This window comes from Prionailurus viverrinus, unplaced genomic scaffold (genome assembly GCF_022837055.1).
Source record: "Prionailurus viverrinus isolate Anna unplaced genomic scaffold, UM_Priviv_1.0 scaffold_45, whole genome shotgun sequence".
In the NCBI taxonomy this organism is placed as follows: Eukaryota; Metazoa; Chordata; class Mammalia; order Carnivora; family Felidae; genus Prionailurus; species Prionailurus viverrinus.
This window is the reverse complement of record NW_025927610.1, coordinates 666,224-686,135: the sequence shown is the minus strand read 5'-3', so window position 1 is coordinate 686,135 and position 19,912 is coordinate 666,224. Positions and strand designations below refer to the sequence as shown.

General features: G+C 61.6%; 1 protein-coding gene and 1 long non-coding RNA gene across 4 annotated transcripts in view; one reads left to right on the top strand and one right to left on the bottom strand.

The window, feature by feature from the left end:
• Positions 1-2,001, bottom strand: part of HTRA3 (HtrA serine peptidase 3) — a 29,751-nt gene extending 27,750 nt beyond the window's left edge. The window contains exon 1 of one of the 2 annotated variants that reach the window (XM_047847296.1): positions 1,371-2,001. In XM_047847296.1, coding sequence (XP_047703252.1) covers positions 1,371-1,884 — 514 coding nt within the window. In that variant the 5' untranslated portion in view covers positions 1,885-2,001. The remainder of the gene's footprint in view (positions 1-1,370) is intronic. The other variant, XM_047847295.1, reaches the window with a different exon arrangement.
• LOC125159218 (uncharacterized) lies at positions 986-11,447 on the top strand. 2 transcript variants are annotated; one of them, XR_007149730.1, is made up of 3 exons: positions 4,274-7,681; positions 8,141-8,979; positions 9,851-11,447. It is a non-coding gene; the product is annotated as an uncharacterized LOC125159218 (long non-coding RNA). The 2 variants fall into 2 exon arrangements; XR_007149729.1 differs by lacking the exons at positions 4,274-7,681; positions 8,141-8,979 and adding an exon at positions 986-1,129.
• The last annotated feature ends 8,465 nt before the right edge of the window (positions 11,448-19,912 follow it).

The window sequence follows — 19,912 nt, the reverse complement described above, 5'->3', positions numbered from 1 at the left end:
ATACCCACCACCCGTCTCTGGGACTTTGCCCGGCACCGGGCTCTCATCCCTCACTCTCCTGGGCACCATCTAAACACAAGCCTGACCATGTCACCCTCACCTCCCTCCAAGCCCTTCACTGGCGCCCCCAAACAATCACACTTGGGCCTATCTAGTGTTTCCCGGACTGGGTTCCTCGGAACCCCCGTGTGCCAGGAGGTCATATGTGTTCTGCTGACACCTTCTTGGGAAACGCTGGGTTTTATTATTTTTGTGTGTGTGTGGTGTGTGGGGAGGGGGCGTCTGACCGCAGGTGTCCCCGGAACTTCTGACAGACTCAGGCATCAACTGGGGAAGTCCGGCCTGCAAGATGGAGTCCAAGCCATTGGCACGACACTTATGGCCACTCGTCACCCATCCCTGCCGACCGGCCAGCCCTGGGTGTCACACACACACACACACACACACACACACGCTCGCGTGCGCACTACTCCCTGTTCCTGGAGAGCCCTTCCCTGGAACATCCGTCCCTGGCGTGAGATTCAGTTTGGATGCTTCTCATCCCTGAAGTGCTGCAGGTGATATACTCCCCACGGGGCTCCCAGGGCCACAAGCCTGTCCTCGAGGTTAGCGTCTCCCGCCCTGAGTCTATGAAACGAGGGCCCACACAGGGCTTGACTCATCCCCCTGACCTTGGGGCTCAGCGCCCAGCACACCGCGACCCCAAGTACCTATTGGACCAACGCCTTCCTAGGACGTGCCCCAAACAGATAAAGGGACGGCAGGGTTTTCTAGCATTTTCTTCCACGCACAGGGTCCAGCTGTGTGGCAAGAAGCAGCCCTGGGCCAGCTCCGGGTGGGGGGAGGTCGTCCTGGGGTTTGGAGGGACAGAGGAATTTCCTGCCTCAGCAGCCTGTCCCAGGAGGCCCCGAGCCGCGCAGAGACCCCACATGCTCCATCACCATTCCCAACAGCCCTCTGGAGACCGGCACTCTAAGACCAGCTCAAAAGAAAGAGAACGCTGGATGTCGCTCAAGAGAACATCCGGACTGGGTGAGATGTAAGACCAGGAAAGACTGCCTTCCACCCAACACCCCCGGGGGCGGAGCAGAGCGGAATACGGGACCCGCGGAAAGGATACGCAAGACAGGTACGTGTTGATGAGACCAGACCCCTTGGTGGTCAGGAGAGCACCGGCTTTCCCCTTTAAACCACTTCTGTGACCCTGGGCCTCAGTTTCCCCACCTGGAAGACCAGGGGTCTGGCTAGATGATTTCCAAAGGGCCTGCCCACGATGCCCAGCCTGGGCAGACCTCCGGGCTCCTCCAAGCTCCGCGCCTCAGTTTCCCCGGAAGGGGCCTCCCCTTCCACCCCGCGCCCCCCTCGCTTACCCGACGGGCAGGCGCCCTTCTGCAGCTGGCGCACGGGCGTCCCGGAGAGCTGCAGCGCGCGCCGGCTGGCCGCCTGCAGCGCGCACACGCTGGCGTAGGTGTGCCCGTCGGTGCCGCACACGGCGTGCGCCCAACGGCAGCGGCACACGCCGCGCGCGCACTCCAGGCTCTCCCCGCACGGCGAGTCGAGGGGGCGGCCGCACGGCTCGCCCTCGCTGGCGGCGCACACCAGGCAGCAGTTGCACTGGTCGGGCACGTAGCCGCCCGGACAGCGGGGACTCGGGCACCGGGACACGTCGCAGCGCGCGGGGCACGACGCGGCCGGGGGCTCCCGGGCCAGCGCCAGCGCGGCCAGCGCGGCCAGGAGCAGCGCGCGCGCCTGCATCGCGGCCGGGCCGGCGTCCGGCCGCAGCAGCGCGGGGGACGGGCCGGGGACCAGCGGGGGCGCCGAGGCGGTGCTGGGGCCGGGCTGCGGCCGCCTGCGGAGGGGACGGGGAAGGGCGCGCCGCCACATGCGCCGGCGGCTCCGGCGGGCGGGCAGCGGGACCGCTGGGGCACGCGGGGGCGGGGACCGCAGAGGCGCCCGCTCCTTCTGGGCCGACGCTGCGCGCCCGGGGCCCCGCCGCACTTAAAGGCGCGCGCGGCCCGCCCTCGCTGGAAGGGACGGCCCGGCCCCTCGGCCAGCCCCGCCCCGGGCCCCGCCGGCCCCCGCCCGGCCTGGCCTTCCGGGGCCTAGACCCAGCCGGCCGGCCTGGCCTCGGAAACGCGGGCGATGGGTTTGCTGGGGGGCCTGAGGGGCGGGGCCGCGGGCGGGAGGAGCCACCAGGGCACAGGCCTGTCTCGGAGGCTCCCAGAGTCCCGGTGCCAGCCGCGTCCCTGTCCGTGCCCAGGATTCCTCTCCCCGTGGAAATTGACAAGCCCGGATCTCCCTGCCCCTCCTCCCCAGCGCGTCCCCCCCCCACCCCTTGCCCCAAGTCCAGCTTGGAGGTCCAGCAGATGTCACCCCGGCCCGGCTCCCCACCTCCACCAGGGACAAACCTTCAGGAAGCACCGCCCTAGGCCCGGACTTCCCTCCTCAGAGCTTGGAGGGCGCGACCTCTTACTGACACGCCTGACCCAGTTCTGCCTGTCTGGGGGTTCCAGCCCTCAGCGCTCTGTGACCCTGGCAGTCGTCCACAGCTCTGTGCCTCAGTTTCCCCCTCCACCAGAGGGGAAGGAAGAGCACTTTGCTAGCTCACAGGATTGCCGGGAGAAGCCCACGGAGGGCTTGGGCTACGGGACTCTCCTCTGGTAGGCGGCAAACCAGGAGCTGGTCACCACGTCGTGGAGCCGAGGCTCCAGAAGCAAAAGCCAATCAGTCGGAGTGGCGGCGCATCGATCAGAGAAAAAACGCCCGCGCGCCAGCCCTGGGGCCGGAGATCCTCACCCTGTTTGTGTCGTGAGCCCCGCCGGGCACCTGCTGAAGCCTGGGGAGGCAGGCCGTCTCTCGGAAGGACGCTTTTGTAAACGCATGAGACACACTGGGCAGCATCGCAACGGAAAGGAGCTGCCCAAACGCAGAGATCAAAATAGAGCAACAGAAATAAGCCTGTGATGGACACACGGGCCTCTTTGTGAACGTGTTAAATAACAGCGTCTGGCCAGGGGCGGGGTTCCCAGCCGAGATCCGCAAGCAGCGCGGAGCAGAAGGGACGCTTGGGGTGCCCGCAGCAGCCACGGTGGTCATGGAAATACCTGTGGCTTCTCTCGGCCACGGTCACAGGCGGCTCCGTGGCTCGAGCCTACCTCGCCACGGAAAGAAACGCTGCCCTTCAGGGAGGGGTGTTGGTGACCACAGAGATGTCGGTTCTCACCCAAGTTTACGGACACCCAGGGTGGGAACCGCTGGCCCAGAGGAAGGAGGAGTGGGGGAGGGACGCGGGGCAGGCGCTGGGGGGCCCCCGGCCGTGAGCACCGTGGGGTCCCGAGAGGCAGTGGCCACGAGCATGGACGACAACAGGGCGGTGGGGTGTGAAGGGAGGCTGGGGCTTCCTCTTCTCAAAGGGGCAACAGGGACATGTGCTTTTGCCTCCCCAAAACCGGAAATGTCTTTTTCTTTGAAGACTCGGAGAATTTCAGGACCTTTCCTGGAATGACCCTGAACGCCAGGGGTTGGGGACTCCGGGACTGGGCTCCTGGTTTGCATCTCCTGCCGGACGGGCTCAGGCCTCAGTGGTAGAGGGAGTGGCCCGCCCAATGGGGGCATCGTGACCCAGAGCAGACCCTTCGTAGGGGTCCCATCATGCTGCAGATGCCCATCCCTCAGGGCAGTGCTTTCTGGTGCCCGGATTCTACAGGGCCCAGAAGAGCAGAGACCTCAGGAAGGGCCAAGAGCTCACTTCTTCTCACCATTTTTGTCTACAGGTGGGGAAACTGAGGCTCCCCCAGGGCTGGCTGCTGCTACAGACCGGGCTATACGGCCCTCCATAGCTACTGCTGCTCCTGGGCCCTGGGGGCTCTGCATACGTTGTTTGGCTCAATTTTCACGGTGCCTAGCAGGCTCCGGAAGGCGCAGGTCACGGCATGTGGCAGGCTGGGACTCCAGTCTGGGTCTTTCTGCCAGTCCGAGCTCTTCCGTCCAGACCGCACTGCCCCCAACGGTCACCTATGACTTTTACAACCGCCTGGCAAAGGGGTGTTAACTCCTAGCACGGAGCAGGAAACCGAGGCCCCGAGTGAAAGGAAACATACGAGCTTCCCTCCTCCACTTGGACGGTGGGGTGTGGTTCCTGGGGTCGCCTTTGTGCGCCCCTGGCGTGGGCAGGCTGGGCTCACGCGGGCTGCAGCGAGCACGGGTTGGCCCCAGGCCCAGACCTCTGCTGGAATCTGTTTCCAGATGTCAGGAGGCACTGCCTGGGAGACAGTGGGAACAGCGCCCCCTGCTGCTCGTGCTCCTTCCTGCCTCCCGCCCAGCCAACCAGGAGCCCCCCCCCCCCCCCCCCCCACCAGGAGCTTGGGGCCAGGGAGGCTATGGGGCCCCTTCCGGGGCATCTGAGCCTCTCCCGGAGCCCTGCCCTCCCGTGGGTGCGCGTTCCTCGAAGGGTGGCGCTTTAAGGAAAGCAGAGGCTCCGCTGTCAGGACCTACAGGGAACGGGAGGCAGATTGTCCACGGTCCAGCCTTCACGACTGGGCTCTGCGGGTGTCCCCGGGCACCCGGCCAGGCCCTCTCTGGTCCGCCACTGTCATCCGCTCTCCGACACCGCCCACAAATGCTGGGCACTATTTTGTTGGCATAAATGTGTCATCCATTCGTGTGCATTTGCTCCCCCTCACCGCTCCCATGTTTAAGGCTCTTCGTGAGCAAGAACAAGATAAAAAAAGAGAAAAGAGAAACAAAGCAAAGCAAATAAAAGGGGGGGGGGAGGGAAGACACATAATGGGAAGCCAGAAATGAGGGTAATATGCAAACTGTTATTACCACAAGAGGATATTTTTAGCGCATGCCCATAAATTTGTCTCCGAGCTTCCTGGTAGCCAGGGCAAAGAGGGAAACGTGATGTCCATGTGATGGAAACGAGCCCATTATCCCAGGCAGCCTATTGTTTCTCACCGTCGAGGAGAGAAGGGCCCCCCGGGGAGCCTCAGAAAGAAGATGCTGCCGACGTCCTGACAGCACGCTCCGCGGTGGGGCCTGTGTGGCTCCTCGTGCAGTATTCCTCGGTGGGGACCCGGGCCAACACAGCTCAGGGATCCCGCGAGACGCTCCATTGGCCAGCAGGCGTGACCTGCATTCTCCTGGGGGTTTGCCACTCCTTCAGCACTGGGGCCTGCGCTTGGCAGAAAGTTGTAGAAGCTAAGTCGGGAGCAGGGGCTGAGATCCTGAGGTTGGTGGGAACCGCCTCACCCGCCCACTCATGAGCACACGTGCCCCACGCCAGGCCTCCGCAGGTGCCACACGGCCACAGGCAAAGAGATCCACGAACCCTTGTTCCGTGAACGGGCTGGGCTCAGCCCATGTAGTTTGGGGCACACAAGACAGCAGGGCAAGAAGGTTCTAGAAGAGGGGAGAGGGTCTGTGGGGACTGAGGGCCCTGGGAACCGTGTAGCAAGGGCCACAGATGCTGCCGTGGGACCGTCTAAGAAAACGTAGCTCAGGGACTGAGGCGTTGTCCCCAGGTCAGCGCTGGTGTGGGGGGGGGGACTGGCGTCACGGCCGCAGAAGCCAGCCGGAGGGTGGTCCTGGCCCTGCGCTCTGCCCTATCTATGAGCTCGTGACAAGTGCCTTCTGGGGGACACCCTCACATCCTTGGGCAAAGGGGGATACTTCCCGTGGGGCTCCGGGTCCTGCACCTGCGGACGAGGGTTCTTGCTGTAAACAGTGACCTTGCCTCTGGGGTGCAGTTATGATACGACCACCATCTAGGTCATGCCTGACCCGGCTCCAGGCGGCAGCCCCTTGCGGAGAGGGACAGTGTCTCATCTCCCCAGGGCTGGAGCACGCTGGGCGTCACACGGCGTTACCACCCACGATTGGAATGGAATTGAGCGCATCCGGGCCGGACCTGGGCTGGGCCGGGGTCTGCCTCCCCTCCCCCTCCATCCCGGGGCACCCCCTGCCGTGCCTCTAGCTCTGCAGAGAGCCGGACGGGGTTGCCCCGGGCCCTGGTCCTCGGGCCGAGCTGTCCAAACGCCGGGCAGGCTCTACCCCGTCCCCTGACCCTCGTCCAGGCCTGGGCTTCACATGGGGTGAGGTCATAGCTTATGTCACTTGGGGACCTCAAAGACCATCCCGGGCCACACCTCGGCCTGTGATAAGACTCATCAGGCCACATCAGTGGGTGACTCAGAGGGTGGGGTGGCCGGGGGTCAGTGGCCTGGGAGCATCTGTCTGCCGTCCCCTCCCCTTGGCATCCACCACACTTAGAGGAAGCCAGTCCCTCTGAGAGGGCGACCTTACCCTTCCCGGGGGGAAGGAAACTTGGGGGCCTGGCAGGGGGCCACTCCAGGACCCGGGGATTGGAGGGCCTTCCTGAGTGGGTGGCATTCGAGAGGGGCTCCGACCACCAGGGCAGGGGCTGCAGGAAGGGGGTGCAAGAAGGCAGGACACCTGGAGGGACAAGATGATTCCTCAGCTCCCGGTCCTTCAGGGTCAGCGACAGAAAGCCCCGCTCCAACTGGCCTCAACAAAAGGGAATTGACGCGGTGGGCTGGCATCAGGTATGGCCCGATCCAGGGACTCCGAATGTCCTCCGGCCCGTGTGGATTGTGTTCCCCTGGTGCTGGCTGCATGACGGCCACCAGCAGAGCCAGGCACCGTGCTCCAGGGCGAGTCCCCAGCAGCCCTGCAGAAGTCTCAGTGCATCTCATTGGCCCTGGGGGCTCTCCTGTCCATCCCTGACCTAGTCACGGAGGCAACGGAGTCCGGAGCTGCGTCCCGTCCGTGTCTGATCACCTGCGGGCTCGGCGTTCTCCAGAGGACGATGGTCCCCGCTGGCAGGAAGGTATATCCAGAGACCGAGCTGACAGAGGTGCTGGGTGACCGCACCAGGAGACGTGAGCATCCCCTTCCCAGGCTTCCTGGCAGGGCCTCTGCTCACACACCTCTGATGACGGGGAGCTCACCACCACCAAAGCAGTCCCTTCGGTTACTAGAATGTTCTTCCTTTGAGTTAAATTCTGCTCCTGTAACTCCCACCTTTGGACTCTGCTCGACCCCACAAGGCTGTAGAGAATACATCAGTCCCCTCATGGACAAAAGGAGGCCGTAAACACCTGAGGCCGGTCCCCAGTTGTTTCTTCTCTAGTCATTTGCTAGGTGACCTGGGGCCCCAGTTTCTTACCTGCTGGAGGATGAGAAGAAAGAGGCTTCCTCCTGGGGCTCCCAAGAGCCAAAGGAGGAGATGGGTGGGGTGCTAGGATGCCTCCCAAGATTCCTGCCCCCTAGTATGCACACCCTGCGTAATTCCCTTCCCCTTGACTGTGGGTGGGCCTGACCTAATCAGGCAAGCCCTCAAAAGGAACTGGGCCCTTCCTGAAGTCTGAGGCTTAAAGCATAGAGAGCTTGGAAGTGCGAGGGGCCCAGGAAGCGGGCCGCGGGGCAAGGACCCAGGGCGATCTCTAGGAGCTGAGCAGACCCCAGCTGACAGCCAGCAAGAAAATGGGAACCACAGTCCCGCAACCACGAGGAATGAATTCTGCAAACACCCCGAAGACGCTTTCCTCGCTGAGCCTCCGGCCGGGGGTGCTGCTGGCCGACCCCCTGCGAGACTTTGAGCCAGGACGAGCCACAGTGTGCCAGCCTCTTGACCCACGGAGACAGCGAGGCAATGAAGGTGTGTGGTTTTAAGCCACTAAGTTTGTGAGGATTTGTGACGTAACACAGAAAACAAATAGGGGGGCGAGGGCTGGGTGAGCATATGGCAGAGGGAGCGCGTCAGGGGAGGCATGGAGGGGTGGGAGGGCAGATGGCCGGACGAGGGTGGGAGCGGGTCCTGGAGGCGGGGAGGGACCCCACTGCGGCCAGGTAGAGTGGAGCCGCCCTCAAGCTCTGCCCCGCTCACCCGGCTCTGCCCTCCTCGGAGCTTTTCCTTAAATTCTGGGAACAATGCCACCCAGCGTGCCAATATACCCGTTTCGTGGAGGCAGAAAACTGAGCTAAGAGAGTCTAAGTGGCTTTCCCAAGGCCCCTGAACCATTGGATGAAGGACTCAGGATTGGGGAATGGTTGGGTCCGACCCCAAAGTCCGTGCTCTTTTCTGAGGACTACACTTCTGTTCGTACCCGTTTCATAGGAGGCAAACCGAGGCCCGGGCAGGGCGAGTGGGTTGCTGAGACAACCAGGCTAATCGACATAAGGTCACAGGGACTGAGCCTCTCCCCTGCAGCGGCGCGAACCCTTCCGCCACGTCCTCCGAAGCAGCTGCTGTTACTGACATGTTCATTTCACGCATGAAGAAAGCGGGGCCCAGAGAGGTCCAGTGACACCCCGAGGTCACACGGCAAGCGAGCCACAGAATCCGGATTCAAACCCAGGCAGCGGGACTGGAACCTCTCGTGCGCAAGTTGGTTGGGAACCGGCCGACGCCGAGGCCCAGGCGGGGAGGCTGAGCCAAGATGGGCAGGGTAGGGGCCCGGCTGATGGAAATGATGAAATCGGGGCCCCCGGCCAGCAGGGCTTGGGCTCTTCCTTTTAAGACAACAACCCTCAGCTTCGTCTGCAGCCCAGGCCCTTCTTGGAAATCACCCCGCCCTGCCCCATCCCCCACGGGGGAGGTGTTGGACGTGACCCCTCTCCTGGGAGGGCACGGCCCGTCTGTTCCGTCAGGCTCGGCTGCTCTCAGGACCGCCAGCCCCACCCACCGGGCTGGTGGCCGCGGGCCTCCACCGCCTGCCTCCCGGGAGCCGTCCGGCCTTCAGGCCCCGAGGCCCTTCTCCGGCCTCGTGGGAGCCTCGGGCCGGGCGATGCCCCGGGACAGTCACTCTGGCCGTCCAGGGTGTCAGGCATGGGCAAACCTGCCAGGAGCCACGGGCAGGAGTCTGGAACCCCTTTCCCTGCGCCCCTGGGCCGAGCCGCTCTTCAGACCCCGTGAGCTGGGTCCTCCGGGGTCCCCGTGGGCCAGCTGTGCTGAAGGTGAGCCAGAGACAAAGTAGCTCAGAGCTGAGGGCGAGGGGGACGCTGATGGCCATCTGGGGCCCCCCTCAAAGCTTTCACGTGGTGACAGGACACAGGTGCCCCCAGGAGCCCCCCTCCAACGGTCCCAGCGCCAAGTCATTTCTGGGCGACTGCTGTGTTCCCTGTAGTTTGAGTCCCCACGTGTCCCGGTGGAGGGTCTCCTACCATTCCCACGTCACAGGGAAGAACACCGAGGCTCAGAGAGCTTAAGTGACTCGCCCCAGGTCACACAGCGGGCCCTGATTTGGGGGGCGGTGGGGGCTGGGGAATACCGAAGGTGCCCAGTTGGAGGCTGGGGTCACGCGGTCACAAAGTGACATGCTCCGGGCCAGAGCTAGAACCCCCCCCCCCACACACACACACCCAGGGGTCGTCCCAAGGGGCTTGCACACCTTCCGGGAAGGGAGCGCCTCTCACACACCCCCCGGGGCAGCCTGCCTGCCTCCTTCCTCCAGCATCTCCTCTGTCGGCAGCGCCCCACGCCCCACGTTGTCCTGCCAGGCTGGGGTCCCCACGGCTCCCTGGGCCTCTCAGCCTGGACCCAGCGCCCACCCTGCAGCCGTTTCAGGCTCGGGCCACAGGTCACGCTGTCTTCCTAGAACTGCTCCCCACTTTCCCAGGCCACAGGAGCCAAGTTTCAGGTCCTAGCGCCTTTCAAGGGTAGGCCCTGATTGGCCCCGCACATGGGCATGTCCCGCCCCCCCCACGGTGATTGGTTCAGGCGTGGGTCCCCTAACCCCTGAGAGTCAATTCCACTTAAGGAGCCAGTTGCCTGGGCTTCCAGCTGGAGGAGATTTTTGCCTCCAGCCCAGTCTTTTTCTTTCTTCAGATGTGAGAATCAGGACCCGTGACTCTGTAACCATCCGATGACCTTGAGGGGAGTGTCTGCCTTGGCACGAAGCCATATGAGAAGTGGAACTGAGGGGAGAGATAAAGCAGAGCCTGGATCCTGGGTCCTGGATCATGCCACGCCTGAAGCTGTACTCTGTTCTCAGCGAATTAAGTCAATAATCAGCTGGGTTGGGTGTCCTGTGGTTACCCGCAACTTAGATTGTTGCACAGGGGCCGTGTGCAGCCGGACCCTGACAGTAAATATAGATTCACAAGGAGCACTCAGCCCAGGGGCGGGGGTTATGCACCTACTGTTTACAGAGCGCCCATGATGTGCTGGGCACTGTCCCCTTTATGTGCACACCGGGTCCCCACTTTACGCGTGGGGACCTGAGGCTAAGGCCTGTGAAATGGCGGCTGGGGCTTGGCCCCTGCTTTGTCTCACCCAGAGCCTGTGTGGTTCCCCCTCCCCAGGCGGCCCGACCCCAGCGGCGGCCCAGAGCCCCGGCTCACTGGACATCTGGAACCGGGAGCATCTGGCTGCAGGCGGGAGGCCCGGGCATGGCTGGCACCCGGAGCTCGCGGGGGGCGCACGGTGTAACCGCGAGCCAGCTCCATGACGCAGCCGGCTCCCGACCCCGTGTGCTCAGTCTCTGACGCGTCCTGCCTGCCATGTGACTGTCAGAGCCCCGTCTCTCCTCCTTCACACAGGCACACCTGGCCTCCGCACTCTTGTGCACTGTGCCTCTCGGAGGCTGCCAGGGCACCAGCTGACCAGCCGGCAGAGACCGGCGCCCCGGGCACTGAGTGCCCCCCTCCTTGAGGGCAGCTGCGCCCCACGCCTCCCACCCTCCTGGACGACGGTCTCTGCCCTCCGCCTACCTGTCCCGCCTTTGGCTTTCATCCGCCCTCCGACCCACCCTGCCCCTGCCCCAGGTCCTGGCTGGCACCCCCTCGTTCCCAGGACGCCTCACAGCGGGGACTTCCTCCTCCGTCCCTCCGGGGTTCCGACCGCACACCCCATCGCTGGCATCTCCGGTTTGGAAAACTGTACCGGCTTCAGTGACACGTGATTCACACGCCACACAAAGGACACGTGTCAGTGCGTTTTCAGTGTTCACAGACGTGTGCAGGCGTCCCCACACTTAATTTTAGGACGCCCCCGAACAAACCCTGCGCCCGTTAGCTGCCACTCCCCCCCCCCCCCCGCCCCCCAGCAACCAGTAATGTGCCTCCTCTGTCCCCGCAGACCCGCCCTCTCCGGACATGTCAGGCACATGGAGCCCTACAAGGTGTGGCACCTGTCGGCACTCTGTCCCCTTTCACAGCTGCACAGGGGGTCCACCGCACGGACACGCGACGCTTGGTTCATCCAGTCACCGTCAAGGAGCATTTGGGAGCGCACTCCCGGGAGCGGAATTGCCGGGGCTCGCGGACCGGCCTCCGGAGGAGCCGCCAGCCCGTCTTCCCGGGTGACCGCAGTGCCCTCCGCCCCCGCCAGCAGCGCCCCGGGCTCCCGCCCTCTGCCTCCTTGTCAACCCTTGCTACTTTCTGTCTCCTAAAAATGCATTAAAAGTCACCCTAATGTATGTGAAGGGCGGCTCTTTGTGGTTTCGATTTGCATTTCCCTGACGGCTCATGATGTCCGTGTGCTTTTCGGCCATTTGTATGTTTTCCTTGGAGAAATGTCTGTTCAGATCCTTTGCCCGTCCTTAAATTGGGGGGCCTTTTGAAATTATTGAGTCGCAGGAGTTACCTGTATGTTCTGGAGAAAAGTCTCTTATCGAATATATGATTTGTGAGCAGTTCTCTCCCATTCTATGGGTTGAATTTTAACCGGTGTCCTTGAGGCACAAAAATCTAATTTTGATAAAGCCCAATTTGTCCGTTTTTGTGTTTGTTCGCTTGCGTTTTTAGGTGTCATATCTGAGAAGGCCTAGCCTACCCCAACGTCACGAGGACACCTGCGTTTTTCCCTAAGGGCGATAAAACCTTGGTGCTTGTCTATGGGCCCGGGACCCCTTCGGGTCATTCTGTGTGTCGTGTGAGGTAGGGGTCCTGCTGCACCCACATGCATCCCCCCTGCACCCCCTGCACCCAAAGAAGACACAGATGGCCAGCAGACACACGAAAGATGCTCAGCACCACTCATCATCAGAAAATACAAATCAAAACCACGGTTAGATAGCACCTCCCACCTGTCAGAATGGCGAAAGTCAGCAACTCAGGCAACAACAGGTGTAGACGAGGATGCGGAGAAAGGGGAACCCTCATGCGCTGTTGGTGGGCACGCACACTGGTGCAGCGGCTCTGGAGAACAGTGTGTGGGGTCCTCACGAAGGTCAAAACAGAACTACCCTACGACCCGCTTCAGGGATGGACCTAAAGGAAGTGCGAGCGGGCTACGGAGGGTTCTCTGCGCCCCCGTGGTCTTGGCAGCATCATTCACGCAGCCGAGACACGGACGCAACCCCAGCGTCCACCGAGGGACAAGCGGGTAGGGGGATGTGGCGAGTGTGGACCATGGGGCGTGACTCAGCCGTGAGACAGACGAACTGCCGGCGCTTGCGACGACACGGACGGACCTGAGTCGCGCGGAGAGAGACAAACAGCGCACGACGGTGCCCGTATGTGGGTCTACGGAGGCGGAGCTCGTCGGGACGGAGAGCAGAGCGGGCGCTGCCTGCGCTGAGGGCGGTGGGGGTGGGGAGACGCTGGTCCGGGGACACGAACTTCAGCGAGCGGGCGAATGTGGGGGCCCCACCCCACGGCACGGTGGCCGCACCGTTTCCTTGGGGGTTGCACAGAGCAGCTCTTAAAGTTCTCCCCACGAACACACGGACAGAAGTGGTGATTGTGTGTCGGGAGGGAGGTGAGCGTCCCCGCCCGCCCCTACCGCGCGGGCTCCTCTCGGGATGAACGGCCACCCACTCCTGCAGGTGCCAGGACGTGATACAGACCCCACACCCTAGGTGTTGGTCTTGGCCTTCGTGTGGCCTCAGGGAGACAGCTCCCGCCGGTCCTCAGGCCCCCGCACACTGGGGCTCCTCACACCGGGTGCACACCGGGCTCAGTGGTTCTAAATCTCAGGAGGCTTTGCACACCAGGGCTCTGCACACCAGGCTCTGCACACTGGGGCTTTGCACACTGAGCTTTGCACACCAGAGCTCTGCACACCAGGCTCTGCACACTGGGGCTTTGCACACTGACCTTTGCACACCAGGCTCTGCACACCAGGCTCAGTGTTTCTAAGTCTCAGGAGGCTTTGCACACCAGGGCTCTGCACACTGGGCTCAGTGGTTCTAAATCTCAGGAGGCTTTGCACACCAGGGCTCTGCACACCAGGCTCTGCACACTGGGGCTTTGCACACTGAGCTTTGCACACCAGGCTCTGCACACCAGGCTCTGCACACTGGGGCTTTGCACACTGACCTTTGCACACCAGGCTCTGCACACCAGGCTCGGTGTTTCTAAGTCTCAGGAGGCTTTGCACACCAGGGCTCTGCACACTGGGCTCGGTGTTTCTAAGTCTCAGGAGGCTTTGCACACCAGGGCTCTGCACACCAGGCTCTGCATACGGGGCTTTGCACACTGAGCTTTGCACACCAGGCTCAGTGTTTCTAAGTCTCAGGGGGCTTTGCACACCAGGACCCTGCACACCAGGCTCTGCACACTGGGGCTTTGCACACTGAGCTTTGCACACCAGCCTCTGCACACCAAGCTCGGTGTTTCTAAGTCTCAGAAGGCTTTGAACACCAGGGCTCTGCACACCAGGCTCTGCACACGGGGCTTTGCACACTGAGCTTTGCACACCAGGCTCTGCACACCAGGCTCAGTGTTTCTAAGTCTCAGAAGGCTTTGCACACCAGGGCTCTGCACACCAGGCTCTGCACACGGGGCTTTGCACACTGAGCTTTGCACACCAGGCTCTGCACACCAGGTTCAGTGTTTCTAAGTCTCAGGGGGCTTTGCACACCAGGGCTCTGCACACTGGGCTCAGTGATTCTAAATCTCAGGAGGCTTTCCACACCAGGGCTCTGCACACCAGGCTCTGCACACTGGGGCTTTGCACACTGAGCTTTGCACACCAGGCTCTGCACACCAGGCTCAGTGTTTCTAAGTCTCAGGAGGCTTTGCACACCAGGGCTCTGCACACTGGGCTCAGTGATTCTAAATCTCAGGAAGCTTTCCACACCAGGGCTCTGCACACCAGGCTCTGCACACTGGGGCTTTGCACACTGAGCTTTGCACACCAGGCTCTGCACACCAGGCTCAGTGTTTCTAAGTCTCAGGAGGCTTTGCACACCAGGGCTCTGCACACTGGGCTCAGTGATTCTAAATCTCAGGAGGCTTTGCACACCAGGGCTCTGCACACCAGGCTCTGCACACTGGGGCTTTGCACACTGAGCTTTGCACACCAGGCTCTGCACACCAGGTTCAGTGTTTCTAAGTCTCAGGGGGCTTTGCACACCAGGGCTCTGCACACCGGGCTCAGTGGTTCTAAATCTCAGGCGGCAATGGGACAATGTGTAGAATTTTGAGGAAAAGCTCTGCCCCCCCCCCAAATTTCATTCCAATCAAGTTCCTCCAGTTTGTGAAGGAAACATACCGGTGCTTTAGATCTTTGAAGCTGGGAAAGGTACGCCCATGTACTCTCGCTGCGAAAGACCGTCCGCAGATGAGCTAATGCCTCAGAGGTGAGTGGAGTCATGTGCCTGGCGGTTCGTAGCATGCGGCATAAAAGGACTGGAAGCAGCTTCTGAAGGTGGTTTAACCACAGAGTCAGGGAGGTGATGACACATCAGTCCCAAAACAGCAAGTGCCAAATTTAGTCCTAAAGGCAAAGTTGTATCTGTCACGCGTTCATTCGGCAAATAGTAAACATTGCAGAGGACAGCGGGCAGGGGCCGGTCTTAGGTCAGTGGACAGAGTCCCTGCTGTGCGGGGCTGAGGTCAAACGGAGCAGGTGGACAACGAACGAGTCAGCGTAACACGTGTCTGGTGGTGTGACCGCTCTGGGAAACGTAAGCCAGCTGAGGCAGCTGGGAAGGCCTCCCCGGGAGGGGGACACTCAGCCCCGACGGGAAGGAGGTGAAGGAAGGGGGATCCTGCAGGTTTGTGGAGAGGAGGGCTGCAGGCAGCAGGGAGGGCCTGTGCAAAGGCCCTGAGGCGCGGGGATGTTTGGAGTGCTCTGGACTGCTTGGAGGAGGTCTGGTTGCTGGCCGCTGACCAGACAGCCTTGTTGGGGGTCTGGGAGCTGGGAGGGGGGTGGAGGGGGCAGAGGGAAGGGACGATGTTTACCTGCAGTTTTGGTCTAAAGAACGGCAGAGAGAAAACTAAGAAAAGAGCAAAAACCAATAGCGTGTCTTGGCCTGAAACACCAGGTTACGTTAAGATGCAGGAAGGGATTGGTGTGGAGGGAAGAGCACGGGAATCCCTGTGGGCTCGTGGGGCCGGGGGCCGGGACTATAGGACACAGAGCTCGGGAGGTGTGAGGGAAGGTGGGAGCCTCCGCCTCCCAGATATGGTGGGAGGAGAGCAGATTTGGAAATTCTGCGTGTTATATGATTGTGACATTACAACACACACACACACACACACACACACACACAGTTTTTACAGGAGGAAATGTTTGAAGTTGTCACTTCTCTGTACATGGTCTGTGGTTGGAATGTTCTTTTTGACTACTTTTCTACCCAAGAAATGTTTCTTAACTGCTTCTGTAAGCAGCATATATATATATTAAATTTCCTTTTAAGAAATCCTTCTCTGGGTGCCTGGGAGGCTCAGTCAGTTGAGCATCTGACTCTTGACTTCGGCTCAGGTCATGATCTTGAGGTTCGTGGGTTTGAGCCCTGCATCAGGCTGCATGCTGACAGCACAGAGCCTGCTTGGGAATCTCTCCCCGCCCCCCTGGCCCTCCCCTGCTCTCTCTGTCTCTCTCAAAATAAATAAACACACTTAAAAAAAATAAAAGAAATTTAACAAGCCTTTTTACATCCTTATGCAAATGAGTGAAGCTGGACCCCTACCTCACACCATATCCAAACATTCACTCAACGTGGATCAAAGACCTAAACGTAACAGTAAGACAATAAAACTCTTGGGAGAAAAATTAGGGAAAAGCTTCGTGACGTTGAATTTGGTGACTGTTTCTTGGATAGGACACCAAGGGCACAGGCCTCCGTCAAAATGAAACCCCTTGTATGTCAAGGACACAATCGGTCAACAGAGGGAACAGGCGACCGACACATGCACCTGTCCCTAAGGCCCGGCTCAAGGTCCTGTCCTCCACCCACACAGTTGTACTTGGGACCCCAGGCAGGGAAATGCCCATTCTGGGGTCACCGGGCAGGCTAGTGCCCAGGGTAGGTCTGACGCCAGTGTTTCTCACCCACGCCCAGCCTCCCCAGCCCTCCCTGGGCACCTGCTCCCGGGCACGTAGCTGCGTCCTGGGTGGTGTTGCACTGGGAGGGTCTCAACCGTGCCAGGTGCCCAGAGCCTCGTTCTGTGTTCACTGCGGCCACGGAGTCCACTGGAAGGAGGGTGTTATAAGGCCACGTTTCCGTGAACACGGCCCCCTGGGGCTGCTCTCCAGCAAAGCTGCCCTTTGCAGCCCGGTGACAAGCAGAAGTGATTCAGGGTGTCCCCGTGCGAGGACAGCCACGTGGTCTCTCGTACCAAACCGAGTGAGGCTTCAGGGCAAGGTCCCTGCCCGCTCACCCCAGCCCGCGGCTCACTCTTTCAGGGTAGGGCGGGGAGAACCGGACGCACAGACAGGGACAGACTCCCCTGCAGAGAGAGCTGCTCGCCGCCGGGCTCCAGGGCTCCCAGGACCTCTCCTGAGGAAGGCTTCACATAGCGCTTAGCTGGGGGTGTTTCTCCCCAAGGCCCTTTCAGTCCGCCGAGCGCTGGGATCGCCTCGGAGGCCACACGGCCGTTGCTCAAGGAAGTGTGCCACACGGGGCACGAAGGCTTCATGCTTCGTGAAGAGGGTGTCCCCGGGGTGAAAGAGACGACAATATACACGGAAGGGCCGTATGATGCCTTTTTGTAAAAATCAGATGTGCCTACTCGTCCCTCCTATCCGGGTCTGGAAGGAGACTCTCCAAACTGCGCCTCTCGGAGGCGGGACTCGGGCTGATTTTTCCTTTAATGATTGCCTTTCTCTACACAGACACATACTGAGGGTAAGACGGTCGAGAGTTACTTTGGAGCCGTGTTCGTGTGTGTGCACACGTGTGTGCGGGTGTGCGTGTGTGCCATGTAGGCGTGGATGTGCACGCACACACCTGTGTGCACATCGTGTGAGTTCGAGCGGTGTGGGCAGGTGTTGGGGGAACGTTGCTCCGTCTGGCTGCGTGTCAGTGTTTATAGGCCGGTCACTGTCTTCTGCAGCAGACAGGCCTGGTCCCCAGGGCCATTCCCAGGGCCAGGAGGAGGGTTCTTCCCAGACTTGTGGTCCTGGGGTTGTTTCCGGAGGGGGGAGGGGGGCTGGCCGCCTCCAGCTGGTGGCCGGCGGGCGTCTGGGATGCTCAGAGCTCAGGACTGACCTCGGGCGCCCGGAAGGCGGAAGGTCAGGTCCACCAACAACCTCAGGGGAAAACACTCACTTTCCCATCTGTCACCACAGAGGAGCAGATCTTGGCCGGGCCGGGAAGCAGCCGCCTCCATTGTACAGATGTGGAAACTGAGGCCCATGGAGAGCATGAAACTTGCCCAAATCACGGAGTTGGTGAGCGGCCGCGGGGCACGGACTCCTGGGCTCAGAGCTTTGCCACCACCCCAGGCTCCAGGTGGACGTGATTTGGGGGGACGCTATTCAACCCGTTCCCTGTCCTCAGGCTCTTTCCAGGCTCCCGAGCCAGATTTTCAGCCTGTTGGCAAAGGGCACTTGCTGTTGATTTCTCGAACCCCCCCCCATTCCCGGTGCCGCTTCTGTCCCCCAGCCGCAGGCCCGCGGCCCTCATGAACGTGAAAGAAACGAGCCATTAGTGAGTAAGCAAAGTGTCAAGACAGACACTGGTGATGGGGGCGGGTCCTCCCCTCACCCCTCCCAAAGGAAAGGAAACCCAGCTCTCAGAATCCAGACCCCAGACCCAGAACAAAGGAGCCCTCGGGGGGAGACAGGATCACACACACCGTGGAGGCCCTGAGCCGCCGGCTTCCCCGGAGGAAACCGCCAGCTTCCGCCTGGGCTCCTGCCTCCCACAGGGCCAGCCGTGCTCACACGGACCAACCTTCCCCGGGACCCACCACTGCCGGGAAGCCGGTCTCCGGTCTCCTTCCCAGGCTCCAGGACAGGCTTCCCCCTGTCCCTCCCTCGGGGGGACTCGGGCGGCTGGTATGGAGGGGACCGGCGCCCCCTGCCCGCCTCCGTCTGTGTTTGGTGGGGGGCCCACAGCCAGGGGTCTATCTGACATTACACCCACAGCCCCACCTCCCTCACTGCCCTCTATGGGGCAATGGAGGGGGGCCGAATGGCCCTCGACAGGTGGGAGCGGCAGGAAGACGCTCAGAAATGTCCACGTCCTAACCTTGGATCGTGTGAACGTGACCTCATACGGCAAAACAAGGACTTTGGAGATGAGTTTACGTGAAGGATATGAAGAGGGGGGTTAGCCCGGATTAGCTGGTGGGTCCGACCTGGGTTCGCAAGCGTCCTTCTCGGGGGTGGGGGGAGCAGAGTGTGAGCGCACACACGGGGCGGAGGGGGGGGGTGATGGGGGAGGTTTCCAGGATGCACCCTGGAAGGTTCCAGAGACACAGCCACCGGCCCGGCGGTGCGGCAGCCCAGCCCCCGAAGCCGGAAAGGGCAGGAAGCCATTGTCCCCGGGCCCCCGGAGGGAGGAGCCCCAGCCGACTCCCCCATTTCCGAGTCTGTCGTTTTAAGCCCCCCCGCGTGTGTTACAGCCGCCACAGGAAGCTAACGCACTCTTACCCTTGAACAAATGAATATGAAGTTAGAAAAAATCCTGAAATACTGACTCGCAGTCCAGACCCCTACGTCCACCTGCCGCGTTTCCCTCACCCCTGCCCCTTCCCCCAAAGGACCCACGCAGCCCGCGGAAGAGAGGGACGTGCCGGGACCAAGCCCACCAGCGCGGGAAACCCGGGCAGCGGGAAGGGTCGGACGAGCGGACACTCAGTCCCTCGGTGGTCCCCAAGACTGCCCGCTGGACTCTGGACTTTCAAAAATTCCGACGCTGGGTCTCCACCTCGGGCCAAATGACGAGAAAGTCGGGCCCCAGTGACTGCAGAGACCGTGTTCTCTCCATTCGTAGGGACCCAATCACTTTGGTTTTATTTGTGTATGTATTTTTACTGTTTACTCATTTTTGAGTGAGAGTGTGCAGCAGGGGACGGGGGGGACAGAGGGGGGGACGGGGGGGACAGAGGGGGCACAGAGGATCTCCAGCAGGACAGCAGAGAGCCCGAGGTGGGGCTCAAACTCACATACCGTGAGATCACGACGTGAGCTGAAGTCAGATGCTTCACCAACTGAGCCCCCAGGCGCCCCTGACTTTGGTTTTAAGTGTGGCCACCTTAGGATGGGAACTTGGCCAACTGGGGATGTTCCTCCCCTTGCCCTCAGTTCTCAGGGGTAACGGTTGGCTCAGCTGCCGAGGAGACACCCCCAGCCCTGGACGCCCCTGCTGGCCGTGGGGTCTGGTGCTGGAGGCGGGGTGTCCCATCCTGCTGGCCCTCGCTCACACCCTCCTCGAGGGGGCTGCCAGCCGGGTGCCCCCCAGAGGACTCTCAACACGTCCACGGCCTCCACGCCGGGGGCCTGACAGGCCGTCGCCCTCGGCCAGAGTCGCTCTGTTGCTGGAGCCGCGTCGGATAACGTTCTTCCCGCCAGCCCGATCTGATTCCCTAAGGGAGTTCGGGGGCCCCACAGCAGAAGGGGCCCTTTGTAGTCAAAGTCCCCCCCCTTGGCCCAGAGCCTCCCCCACTCCCAGCGCCCCCACGAGAGGGTGCTTTTGTTAAATTGGTGAACCCGCGTGGGTACGCAACCCCCAGTTCACATCAAGGTCCCTCTCGGCGTGTGCCTTCTGTG